Source organism: Schistocerca serialis, chromosome 2 (assembly GCF_023864345.2).
Source record: "Schistocerca serialis cubense isolate TAMUIC-IGC-003099 chromosome 2, iqSchSeri2.2, whole genome shotgun sequence".
Taxonomy (NCBI): domain Eukaryota; kingdom Metazoa; phylum Arthropoda; class Insecta; order Orthoptera; family Acrididae; genus Schistocerca; species Schistocerca serialis.
In genome coordinates, this window is record NC_064639.1 from 416420576 (window position 1) to 416433928 (window position 13353).

Genomic DNA, 13353 nt, shown 5'->3' on the forward strand with positions numbered 1-13353 from the left:
ACGTCCTTAAGACTCCTGATCCACTGTCTCATTCCTCATACACCTTATTAACTTTATTCTAACTCACAACTACCCCTCCTTTGAGGGGAAGGTATATGAACAAATCTATGGCACAGCATGGGCAACCACATGGCACCCTCCCATGGCAAACATTCCTAGCCTCCCAAAATACTGAAACCATTGTCTGATTCAGGTTCATTGATGGTATCTTCATGATCTGGACTCAGGACCAAGGCATCCTATCTTAGTTCCTTCACAACCTTAACACCTTCTCTCCCATCTGCTTCATGTGGTCCTCCTGTATGCAGTGTGCCACCTACCGAGACATTTACCTCTTCCTCTCTGATGGCTCCATCTACACCTCTGTCCATATTAAAGTGACCAACAGTATCAGCATTTCAACATCTGTTGTCCCTTTCCCAACATCTCTCCCATACAGCCAGGCCACCTGGGGATGGTGTACCTGTAATGACAAGAACTACCTTGCTCAGTATGCTGAGAGTCCCACCAAGGCCTTCACAGACAGATACTTTCCCCCAGACCTAGTACACAAGGAGATATCCTGTAAGGTCCTCACACCCCCAATCATTTCACTACTCCTAAGAACCAGCCACAAAGGAGTGACCCCTTCATCAGCCAGTACCACCCCAGACTGGAACAACTGAGCTACACTCCATCCTTTGCTGGGTCTTTGATTACTTGTCATGTCATGAAATGAGGAACATGCTACCCAAGATCTTTCCTACCCCTCCTAAAGTGGTGTTTTATTGCCCATCCCCATATCACACTCAATTTCAACCCTTTGTCACAAGGATTATATCACTGTGGAAGACCCAGGTGTGAGACCTGCCCAATCCACCCACCCAAGACTTCCTATTCTAGTCCTGTCACAGATTTATTCTACCCCATTAGGGACGAGGCCTCAATGTCATTTACCAGCTCTGATGCAATCTTTACTCATCTTTTTATATTGGTATGACTACCAACCAGCTGTTTACCAGGATGAATGGCCACCGCCAAGCTGTGGCCAGGAGCAAATTAGACCACCCTGTGGCACAACATGCACCTGAACATAACATGCTTGATTTTAATGGCTGCTTCACTACCCGAGCCATCTGGATCTTTCCATCCATCACCAGATTTTCTGAATCATGCAAATGAGAGCTATCCTTACAACACATTCTCTACTTCCTTAATTATCCTGGCCTCAACCTCCGGTAACACACTGTCCCCCCACCCTCCATTCAACAGTTTCCATCCCCTCTGTCTTATCATCTCCTCCATCTCCTCTCCTTTCTCATATCCCACCCTCTTCGTTTGCCACCCTCTGCTAATGAACCAGCCCAACTTTGCCCCCCCCCCCTCCTTTCCTTTTTCTCTCATTTCTTCCCCACCTCCCTGCCCACAACTTCATGACACTGTGCCTGTTGGCATTCTAGTCCCTGTGCACACCACCAGACAGTGTTTATTTCTCCTCCACCCCCTACACTACTATCCTTTCCTTGACCCCTCCAGAATGCTGCTTGTATCCCATGTGATAATTGCATTCTGGTCTGAGTTGCCAGAGTTGGCAGTCATGTGTGCATGAGGTGTGGTTGCTTGTGTGTATGAACGGTGTGTGTTTCTCTATTGATGATGAAGGATGTGGCCAAAAACTTCATGTAGGCGTCTTTTAATTGCACCTGTCTGTAACTTAATCTGTCTTATTTAAGGTAAGTAATAATCTATCTCTTCCTAAGTTGCTAAACAAATGTAAGTTAAACAGCAGTTGCCCCCCTCCACCCATTCCCCGGCTCCCTTCTCCCTACGCCTTTCTCAGGAGAAATTTCTGCAAACACCCATGAACAGAGCATATGCGATCATTCCATTTCATTTACTACAAATTTTAACATCCAGCATTTGTATGAGTTGACTAATTGAAATACTCACTGATATTGTGATCACAGGATACAACCTTTTTTTTTGCTTTGCAAAGTGCAAAGTCTTACATTTCTGAAAATTTAAAGCAAACTGCCAATCTTATTACCACTTTGATATCATATCAAGATTGGCCTTAATATTTTTCCACCTTTTTGCAGAAGTACATCATAGATATCTGCATCATCTCTGTAAATTCTGAGGTTACTATTAATATTGTCTGCAAGGTCATTAATAAAAACCATGAACAGCACGGGTCTCAACACATTTCCCTAGAACACACCTGAAATTACTTCTACATCTGTCAATGACCATTGTGGACCACTTATACTACCCTTCTTGCAGACAGGTGTAACCTGCTCTTTCTTTCATCTACTGGACATAGATTTTTGTTTGAAAGACCTACAGTATACTATAATTAAAGCAGGGCTTAACTCAACTGCAAATGCTTCATAGAAACTGGGGGAGTTTCCACTGGGCCCTGGAACTTCGTTCCAACTTAGTAATTTCACCTGTTTCTTGATACTACCAAAACAAATATCTATGTCACACATCTTTGCAGCAGTGTAAGAATTACATTGGGGCAGTACTCCTTTGCCAATGGCCTTGCTGCAGTGGTAACACCAGTTCCTGTCAGATCGCCGAAGTTAAACGCTGTTGGGCTGGGCTAGCACTTAGATGGGTGACCAACTGGTCTGCCGAGCACTGTTGGCAAGCAGGGTGCACTCAGCCCTTCTGAGGCAAACTGAGGAGCTACTTGATTGAAAAGTAGCAGCTCCGGTCTCAGAAACTGACATATGGCCAGGAGAGCAGTGTGCTGACCACATGCCCGTCCATATCCGCATCCACCGATGCCTGTGGGCTGGGGATGACACGGCAGCTGGTCAGTACCTTTGGGCCTTCATGGCCTGTGCAGGAGGAGTTTAATTTAGTTTTATTACTCCTTTATTTTCCTTTTAAAGAAAGGTTTGAAAATGGTGTGCAAAATTTCTGTTTTTGCTTTGCTACTCTCACCTTCAGTGTGTGTCATCCTTGAGTTCCTGGACACTAGGTTTGGTGCCACTAGCAGCCTTTACATATGACCAGAATTTATCTGGGTTTTGTGGGACATCTTCTGTTAAAACTCTGCTACAACTGTCACTGAAGCCTATCCCTCTCTGCATAGCCATATGCATTTGATTCAGAAGCTGTTTGTTTTCCTGTGTTTTGTTTCACACTTAATATGCTGTATTGTCTATTTCTTTAGAAGTTTCTTTTCAGTGACTGTATACTATGGAGGGGTCATCCCACCATGAACTGTTGTAGTAGGTACATGGGATGATAAACTACTGTTTTTAATTTGAGCCATATTTCTTCTACGTGGAATTGTCCAGAGCTAAATGTTTCATATTGTTTGCTGAGGTATAACGCTGATACCTCTGTACGTAGTTTCCTGAACAAATAAACGCTTCTATTTGTTTTAGTTCCCTTTATAGTTTATCAATAATTACTGCTGTAACTGCCTTATTGTTAGTAATACTAGTTTCACGATGGAAGTCCCTAAAAGGGTAAAGACTATCTGTTGCCATTAGAGCCAATGTAGTCTCTTCATATTAAATACTTTTAATACCTCACTTGAGAAATACAAAAGAAGTGTAGCAAAAGACAGCCATATACCATGTTTCATACTAGTCAATGAGTTTCCAGGCCAGCTGCCAGAGATGCTTTTGATTGGCTTCAGCAATTGTTCTTTGTATCGATGCTCCATGGGAGCAGATGGTGAGAACTTCTTCGCTCAATAGAGGCACCTTTTGAGTAGCATTATTTTATTGCAATTTATAAGTCTCAAGTATTGCTTATCATCACCATGTATCTGTAAATAAATATTTTGTATTAAGAGTTATACAGGTTCCAAAAGTATGCGTGCTATTATGGCTGAATTACCTGAAGACACACATGTAAGTAGTTCAGATGAATATTGCCACAGCCATTCTAACATTGATGACCCTAACATGATAAGCTTAAGGATACCAGAAGAAGGTAGTTGATAACAGGATTTTCAAATTAGTAAAATGCAATACTCTGTGGGCACTAACACTCTGAGAATGTCACAACTTGCTGTGTGATTGTCCCCATTTTGACCTCATAACCTGGCACTCTGGTTGGCATAGGTGGTTGTTAGTTTTCATTTTGCAGGAATAACCACAGATTCTATGGTGTTTGCTCTAGTGCTCAGTCAACTCAATCACCACAATGTGGCCAAGTTGAAGACATTATCACAGCACCTGCTGCACAGTATTCATAAAGTAAAGTGAAGACAGGGGTGATTCACTGGGTGTCTGCATCACAAGAGCTGCATATGCATCGGGTGTTATTGCAAGAAGTCATCAGCGATAGGAAGCTGTCACAATATTCGAGGCACATGTGTAGTAAAATTTACTCTGAAACTGTACTGAACGTATTACTTTATACACCCTGAAGTAGCCATCTTAAAGCTCAGGTTAAAGCCATAATGGAATCTCAGACAGAAATGCCCTTGGACACTGCTGCATATCTGGCTGACAGGATTCAAGGTGCAAGAATGTCTCATCAAATAATATTTTGTGGGCACTATGCAACAGTGTCTTATTGTCAACAGTGATGCAGTTGGATTACAATTCCCTCTCAGACAAAGTGAGTGATTTGGCGAGTGTAACAAATGAAATGTTGGCTCAATGCAGTTACCACAAGGATAGAGGTCCTTACCACATAAAATCCTGCAGTAATTTTAGAACAAACTTGTTAATACTATGTGGCACAGAGCAGTTACCTGTATGTTGATTTCACCAGAAATTTGATCAGACATGCAAGTGTACCTCATCTTGCACCTACCCCAATAAAAGCAACAGTCAGACACAGGAACATCTGACTGTCAGACCATCTTTAAACATCTATATATTAGTGAGTGGATGATATGATGGAAATTCCTTTTGGAGATGGACTTATATTTGTGCTTTTTCCCATGGATTTTTTTGTATAATTGCAGCTACCAATTTTGTTCTGCCTTTCTGCCACTGACACATTGTCAATAGCCACTTATGGTATAGAATATATTGAGATGAACTTGAGGCTGCATGATGCCTTCGTTTAGAATTTTACTGTTGTGGATGTCATGGAGCCTACGATTGAGGCCAACTTCCTGGTGTTTAACGATCTGTTACCTGATGTAGCAAATGAATCGCTCTTTGACAACATCACCAGACTTTCTGCTGTTGGATTCATGGTGTCAAGCTAGTGCAGGCAGCAGAAAGCTGATACATCAATTTGCTTGACCAGTTTCCAGCCATAACCTGACCACCTAGCATGCTGAGGGAGGTATATTACAACTCTGTGCATTTTATCAAAACTTCTGATGGCCCTCCACAGTTTCATCTCATTCTACATGTTTAGCTCCAACAATCTCACAATTGCAAAGGCAGAGTTTAGGTCAATGCTCAGGGAAGGTGTTGTTTGCCCTTTTTGTAGTACTTGGTCTTCTCCCTACCATCTGGTAACCAAGAAGGGTTGTCTGTGTGGTGATTTACCATTTGTTGAATGCAAGGATAATTCTGGACTAATATCCAATGCCTCTATTAAGGGATTATAATTATGCTCTCAGTGGTGCAACTTTATTTAGCGTACTTCAGTGTCCAAGAGCTTTTATGCATATTCCTGTGGTGATTGAAGACGTTTCAATGATTGCAATAATTAGTCTATTCAGCTTATTCAAATGTCTTTATATGATATTTGGTTTGCAGAATGACACTCTTATCACAGCAGGGGTTCATTGTCTCTGTGCTTCTGAGCCTGTTATTCTGCTTTGCATACTTGGATAGTATCCTCATCTTTTCAGCCACAGTGGAACAGCATCAGTAACACCTGCCTATAACAGAATGGTGTGGTGTTAAACAATGCTAAGCGTGATTTTGGTAAACCTCAGATCAGTTCTTTGGGCCATGTAATTTTGCCTGCAGGATCACTGCCACCACTAGAGAAAAGGGAAGCTATCATAAAGATCCCACAGCCAGAAATAATCAATAAGCTGTACTGTTTCTTAAAAATGTTGAATTTTTACTGGTAACATCTGCCCCACTGAGCCAAAATGCAAGAGTCACTAACTGCAACACTTACTGGACCCAAGGCTGAAGGGGATTCACTCATCCACTGGACAGATGAGATGAGATCTGCTTATAATGCAGTGAAGCAAAGCCTAGCAAATGCAGCACTCCTGGCAGACTTGCATTGGATGCACCACTCAAATTAGTAGTTGATGCTAATCAGGCAACTACTGGTGCAGTGCCGCAGTAGTAAATTGATAGTACTTGGCAATCACATGCCTTCATCTCGTGTAATCTCTCCTCTTCACAATGGAAATGGTGTCCTTATAGTCATAAGCTTCTGTTTGTATGGCTACAGTTAGAAGCCAGAGGATTTATGACCATTACTGATCACAAGCTGCTTATTAATGCCTTCAGACAGAACAACAACAAATATTCACAATGGCAGTAAAACCATCCAGAATTTATTGCTCAATTCAGCACTGATATCTGTCATATTTCTGGTATAAACAATGTGCTTGCCAACTGTCTGTCAAGGGTTAACAGTGTGACAAGATTTTTTATTTTATTGAGCTCACAAAGGCACAGAAATTTGATGAGAAACTCAGAAGCTGCTCCATAACATATCATCCAGCCTCCAATTACAACTTCTTGATGTTCCTGGTTCTGAAATAAAACTGTATAGTGACATTTCCAATGGAAGGTCTTGCCTGTTTCAGCCATCCACTTTTTGCAGATGCTACCCTAGCATTAGAACATCAAACTGCATGGTGTCAGTACATTTTGTCTGGACTGACTTGCAGAAGGATTTTCGTGAGTGGCCTTGTGCATGCCTTCAATGTCAGCACAGTAAAATAGCCTGTCATGTCCATGTACTCATTGAGGAATTTCCAGATATGATAATGTGCTTCATGCATGTGCACATTGATGTTGTAGGTCCACTTCCTCCTTCTAATGCTCAACATTATCTGTTGACTGCCACTGAATGTTTTAACCATTGGTCAGAAGCTATATGAGTTGATAACATATTGGCGGAGACACTAACTAGCCTATGTCTTCCTTGCTCACTTTTGTTGTTTGCTGAACTTTACCCAGGACCAAAGACAATGATCTGAGCTATTTAACCAACTCAGCAAATTCTGCAGTGCTCTCCACCACTGACAGCCTGTTACCACCCAGTGAGTACTGGCATGTTGGTACCATTGTTTAAAGGCTACATTAATGTTTGACACTACCAGCTTGCCAACTGAATTACCTATGGTGTTGTATGGCCTCTGCAATACATAAAAAATGGATGTAGACTCATTGTCAGTCGAGCTTGTATGTGGCGAAACACTCTGACTACCTGCTGAATTCACTGATCCAAGATCCGCACAGCTACCAGACCATAACCCATCAGATTTCATTTGTTGTCACTTGAGAAACCACACTGCACACATTCACCCACATCAAGCCTCCTGACATGAAACAGCACCTACATTCATGCGTCATGATCTGCAAACATGACTGCATGTTATGTTGCATAGAAATGCTGTCAAACCATCTCCACAAACTCTGTACACAGGAACAGACTGAGTGAGCAAAAGAGAAGAATAAACATTGCCTACTGTACTAAATGGTAAAACTACTACTATCTCAATCAACAGCTAAAACTGGCATACTTATTTCCAGGAATGCCACCTATAGTTATACCTCAAAGTCAGCCTCAGCCTCAAACAAAAGTGCTACCATCCAAAACAGACTCATAGCCTGACTGAAGACATTGAGTTTGTTTTCCATCAAGTTATTTGGATGACACTCCACTTGCTCGTAGAGGGTTGACATGTTAAAAGAGACAGTTACGTACTGCGTTTCATAGCTGTCAGTGAGTTTGAAGGCCAGCCACCAGGGGCGCTCTTGATGTGGGATCAGCAGTTGTTTTGTTTAGTGATGCTCCATGGAGAGTAGAAAGTGAGAATTTCTTTATTTATAGAGAAATAGCTTGTGTAGCATTATTTTCTCACAGTTTACAAGTCTCATTGTCTTACTTATCATCAACAGGTATCTGAAATAAATGTTAATTATTTAGACTTATATGTGTCTTTGTAATTTGTATGTTTTATAATAGCCAATGACAGTACAGGATTCAAGGTCAGATATCTGAACCAACTTGTTTTGTGTGCAGCCATTGTATTTATGAGCTATACCTCCTTGTAAACAGGCTATTTGTGACCAAGTCATTGGTTAGGTGGGGAAAGGAATTAGGTGGCATCAAAGCCTGTGGCATGTATGGCATACCTGAGCAATGATAGATATAGTTATATTGTGATGTTGCATAATCCAGTAGGCATGTGTGAACTTACGTTGGTGTATAATGACCCAAAATCAAGATAGTGAATTAGTAAACTAATCATGGTAAAATCTGTTTTTAAACCTGATGCAGTTGAAACATACTATTGTGTTCCCTGAGTTGGTTAGAATAGCTTGCCACTGGCTTTGGGAGGCTTGACTACAAAACAAATATGCGACCGTCAAGGGGTAGCTCCATGGTGATTGTTGACTCTACCAAATGGCATTTATTGAAAAAATATCTATCATTGTTGATGGAAGATAATATCTTCTGATACACCAAAACTTTCCACAACGAATGATGGTCCACTATAAGTATATAGGCTGCATAGTGTCTATTGTGACCCTAAATATGAGTCATTTCACAGTGGTCATGTGTCTGTGGCAAGATGTGTGTGTGACTTAATGCTGTGCAGGATGCTTGTATAATAGGTAATGTTATGATCTTCAGCGTGACAACCTTATCTTGAGTGATTCATTCATTTTCAGCAGGATCAGTCTCTGATACATGTGGCAGCTATTGTACAGGAGTGGTTTGCAATACTGAGTATCTCTACTCTACTGACCTCCTTCAGCACCAGGCCTAAGCCCCATTGAAAATGTATAGGTGATTAAAAAATGGACCTTGTGAGAAAAATGGCTTGACCTCATGCCAAGAACCCATGATAACTTTTGAAACATCATCCAGTAGGAGATGACAGAAATGAGAGACTTATTACTCACCTTATAGACTCACCTTCTACAGGATGATAATGATCATTGAAGAGGAATATCTTTGGTCAAGAAATTACAATCTGTGACCTTTTGAGGACCAAAAAAATCTTGTTACGAACTGTGAATTGATCATTTTGTAAATTTCATGTTTTATATAGATAAAAAAAATTAATTCACTATTAAAAAAATAACTGTCAAAAGTAGGATTCCATCGGAATGCTGCAGTCATGCAGGTGCTTATCAGTATTAGCTACACCACTGATCACTGAACTACAAAGTGCTGTGCTACTATACTGTGCTAAGTTCTGTAATTAGATGGCTAAAAAGCCTACTCACCAAGCAGCAGCAAGAGAACACACATATAAAAAAGGTTTTACCTATGCAAGCTCCTTCTTCTGGCAGAAAGGTTGAAGGGGAAGGAAGAGGAGTGAAGGAAAAGGACTGGAGATGTTAAGGAAAAGGGGTAGAGTTCAGAAAAGTCACCGAAACCCCAGGCAGGGGACACTTACCAGATGGGATGATAAGGAAAGAACGTTTCCTTCTGCCACTTTTATGCTGTCTTCTATACATAAAATATAACTGGTGTATATGCATACATATATATGATGTATAAAGTTCTCATGTTAAATATTCTAAAAAGGGCACTTTTACCACATCATATTTTGAATGGAAATTGTTAAAATGAAATAAAAGAAATTTAAAAAAACTGTAAGTCACTGTGCACTTGAATAGGTTTTGATTCAACAAAATATTGTGTTGTTTACTGTGAGGGAAACATGTAATGGCATTACAGTCCTATTATTGTGTTTCATTTGTCACTAAGGTGTAAATGCTAATACACAGTTTTTTGCAGGGGAAACAACAAATAGAGTACTGAATGAAAACTGGCAAGACCTCGCTAAGGAAGTAGGACCTACGATAGCAGAGGCCATTGGAGAGGTCATGCGACAAATTCTACAAAATATTTTTGATGTTGTATCCTATGAAGATGCTTTCCCTGATAAAGTGTAACAACAACACACAGTGATGGAGTGAGTATAGATTAATTACTTTGCTACTGAAAAATAAAAGAATAAAGAAAAATCTAATTTCATTTGAGAGCTCTAACGATGCACGTTTCTATGAGGAGATGATAATGCTTAAAAATGGAAATGTGTGAACTTAAAACTGCTGCTTTCTGCTAATATACTAAAGTTTCACTGAGTCAAATATGTCAGTAGCCATAGATTTTTTAAAGTATCAGTAGTTTATGGTTATGTGGATACTTCATGTTTGTGTCTTATCATCAATATCATTGCTGTCTATTAGGAGCATAAAGTAACATGGTGTTCAAGTTTGTTTTTGTTTCGACAGGATGTTGTATACCTATGCAGTGAAGCAACAGAACTCCAGTCGGCTGAATCCATATACCTATTGGACAAGATTAATCAATGTACTGAATATCAGCAGGCTATTGTCTTGCTGAACAAACCTAAGAATAACAAGGGTGCTACAAGTTTGCTCTTTACTTGTGCAATTTAATTCATGCCAGGACTGAGCATGTACAAGATACTTGGTAACCTACCCAAAACTTTATGTACTTGATTATTAAAAAGATGTGAATTAACTTGTAAATGGGTACTGAGCAAAAGGTACAATCAGGCTTTCTTTGTGTGTAAATAACTGTCATTTTTGGGAAGGGCAGTCCTCTTGACCTGTTACACAGATTGAGTCATGTAGGATGTAACACTTTTTTATTTAATGAATGGTTCCAGATATTGAAACAAGGTTTTCTGCTGTTTACAGTATGCTGAGGGGTACATAATGTTTTGTATGGATAATTCTCTGAATTCTGGTCTCAACTGAAGTGTTGAAACAAGCATGGTTTTTTGATGGAAATATATACTATTTATAGCTGCATTGAGTAGCTCTTGGAAAGACAGTTACATTGATATAGTGCTTCTTAATATAGATGTTGAGCCTTTCACAAAAGAATCCATGACAGGTACTACAATGGGAAAGAATTGTGGTCAGAGCCAGCTATTGTGGTGTAAACAACACTGAGCAGAGCTCTCATGCCAGGCTCCATCATCACAAGCAGCAGGACAGGCCTATGTTACCAAGATAAAACCTCATGTAGATACAGTGCCTGGAGACACCTGAATGCAAAGATAACACACCTGCTGTTGGACAAATGTCTCTATAAGTACTACTCAAAAATGTAATTAGATGGAACTCACTTTAAAGAAACTAAACATTTTATGTAGAATGATTGACAACATGTCACCCACAAATAAATACTTTTATTAATGAAATGTAGTTGAACACTTTACTTAAACATGCCCTCAAATTGTTTACCATTAACTGCAAGGCACGTCTGCAATCACTGTTCAAGAGATAGGTGAAGATATGAAAGTATATTTGATGATATAACATTGCATGCTGTGATGAATAGACACTGCATATAATCTTGTGTATTTGGGGCTTCTTAGTAAATTCCATCTTTCAAAGCTCCCCATAGAAAGAAATCAAGTGGAGTAAAACCAGGAGCCCTGGCTGGTGATTATACTGCAGCGTTCCATCCTGTCCAATGGCCAGGAAACATTCCATTCAGTGTTTGCATTGCAACACAGGAAGAGTGAGTTGTTAGGTGTCATTGAAACTGCAGACACTGTCACTTCACCAATGGTACCTCTTCTAGAAAAACAGGTAGAATGTTCATAAGATAGTGTGTATACACACTTCTGTTTAACATCCTTGAGTAAGGTCCCAAGATGCTGCACCCTATGCTTATGCTCTAAGGTTGTTAGTGTTGTACTCAATGAGGCCAGAGTGGAGTTTCTGCTGCCTAGTAGTGTATTTTAAATAAATTTATGTTACTGTGGTTCATAAATGTTGCTAAGTTTGTAATGAGAATATGTTGGAAAACCTAGTGTTGCCACCCATGTGATGTGGAGTAAGTCAGCAAAATTCTGTGTGTCCTCCAAGTGCCTGATGTATGACAGATGGTAGGTCTGGACTTTATGACAATGGAAGATTCAAGTGACACTCATCTGGCTGATCCCACATTTCTCAAATTTTTTGGCAACACATCTCATGCACTATGTGCATTGATGAACATCACAGCCAGACTAACTTCTTCATGTTTTCTGTCAGTTGTAGTCTTTGTCCTTGACCACTCTTATCAGTGTTAACTCTGTTAACTGTATTAACATTGAAGCTGCCTGTTTGCACTAATGACCTAAAAATTCATGCAATTGTCTGGTGTGACAGACAGAAACGATCAGTGTAGATGTGCCTATAACACTGTACCATTTTAACAGCATTTCAGTAACATATGCTGTATAAAAGTAATATGTATAACTTCTCCTTATTGGTGTATATCTGCATGCAAGGAATTTTGAAGCAGAAATGACCAGCCAGTAGATGAAAAAAGGCTTACTCCAATAATGTAGCCTGACATGAGTGTGTTTACAATTCAATAATTGATTCCAGCCAACTTTCTTCTCAATTTTAAAATATTTCTCAGATTCTTTTGCAAAGCATTTCAACCTCAAAATTAACTATCATTATATCACTGTATGTGTCCTTAAAAGCACTTTCGGATAGCAATAAAAAGTAGTATATCATTCTATTTAAAAAATCATACTAGCTTCAATATATTGATTGCTACAGGAGTTAAACTTCTTATCACATAACAAAAGTACATGACCTTAGTGCACTATCATTTGCTGAATACTTGTGTTGATATCTGGAATTATTCACAAAATGAAAGGGTTGTTAGATCTTACGTGATTCACCCTGTATAATTAGTGTAAACTGCAATATACTTCCATAATTTAAAAAAAAATTAACACATTTTTACACTTAATGAACACTGGTTGCCAAGAAAAGTGTGAATAATTAAATTTTTGCTGTAGAATACTCCAGAAGTCTGAAGCAGAATGAAGAGTATTATTTTTATAATGTGAAGTATGTGATAAATGTGAAAAGTTCATAAAAACTGCAGTGTTACACTGATGTAAGTGACAGGGTAAAATAAAGTATAAATACAGTATTCAGTCATCAGTAAATCATTCAAACAATTTCTTTACCAGTACCCTTTAATTTCCTTCAAGAAAGTGTAAACAAACCTGTGAAACATTGGCTAAAGTCTAATACATCATAGATTATTTAAACAATAGTGTAAAACACAGTACCTGTGTCCTGATTCCCTTTGTAGAAGGGAACTGTTAATCTCACAAATACATTGACATGTTTACCTTTGCAATGCTTGTTCAACACTGTACTGTATCTGCATCTTAAGAAAAGTACAAAAAAACAGTCTTGATTCATATATCATATTATAGAATTATTGATA

General features: G+C 39.4%; 1 protein-coding gene across 1 annotated transcript in view; it reads left to right on the forward strand.

Moving 5' to 3' along the window:
* LOC126457265 (protein takeout-like) overlaps positions 1 to 12419 on the forward strand; it is a 196889-nt gene extending 184470 nt beyond the window's left edge. The window contains exons 6-7 of the mRNA XM_050093428.1: positions 9868 to 10045; positions 10368 to 12419. Coding sequence (XP_049949385.1) covers positions 9868 to 10025 — 158 coding nt within the window. The 3' untranslated portion in view covers positions 10026 to 10045; positions 10368 to 12419. The remainder of the gene's footprint in view (positions 1 to 9867; positions 10046 to 10367) is intronic.
* Positions 12420 to 13353: the final 934 nt, after the last annotated feature.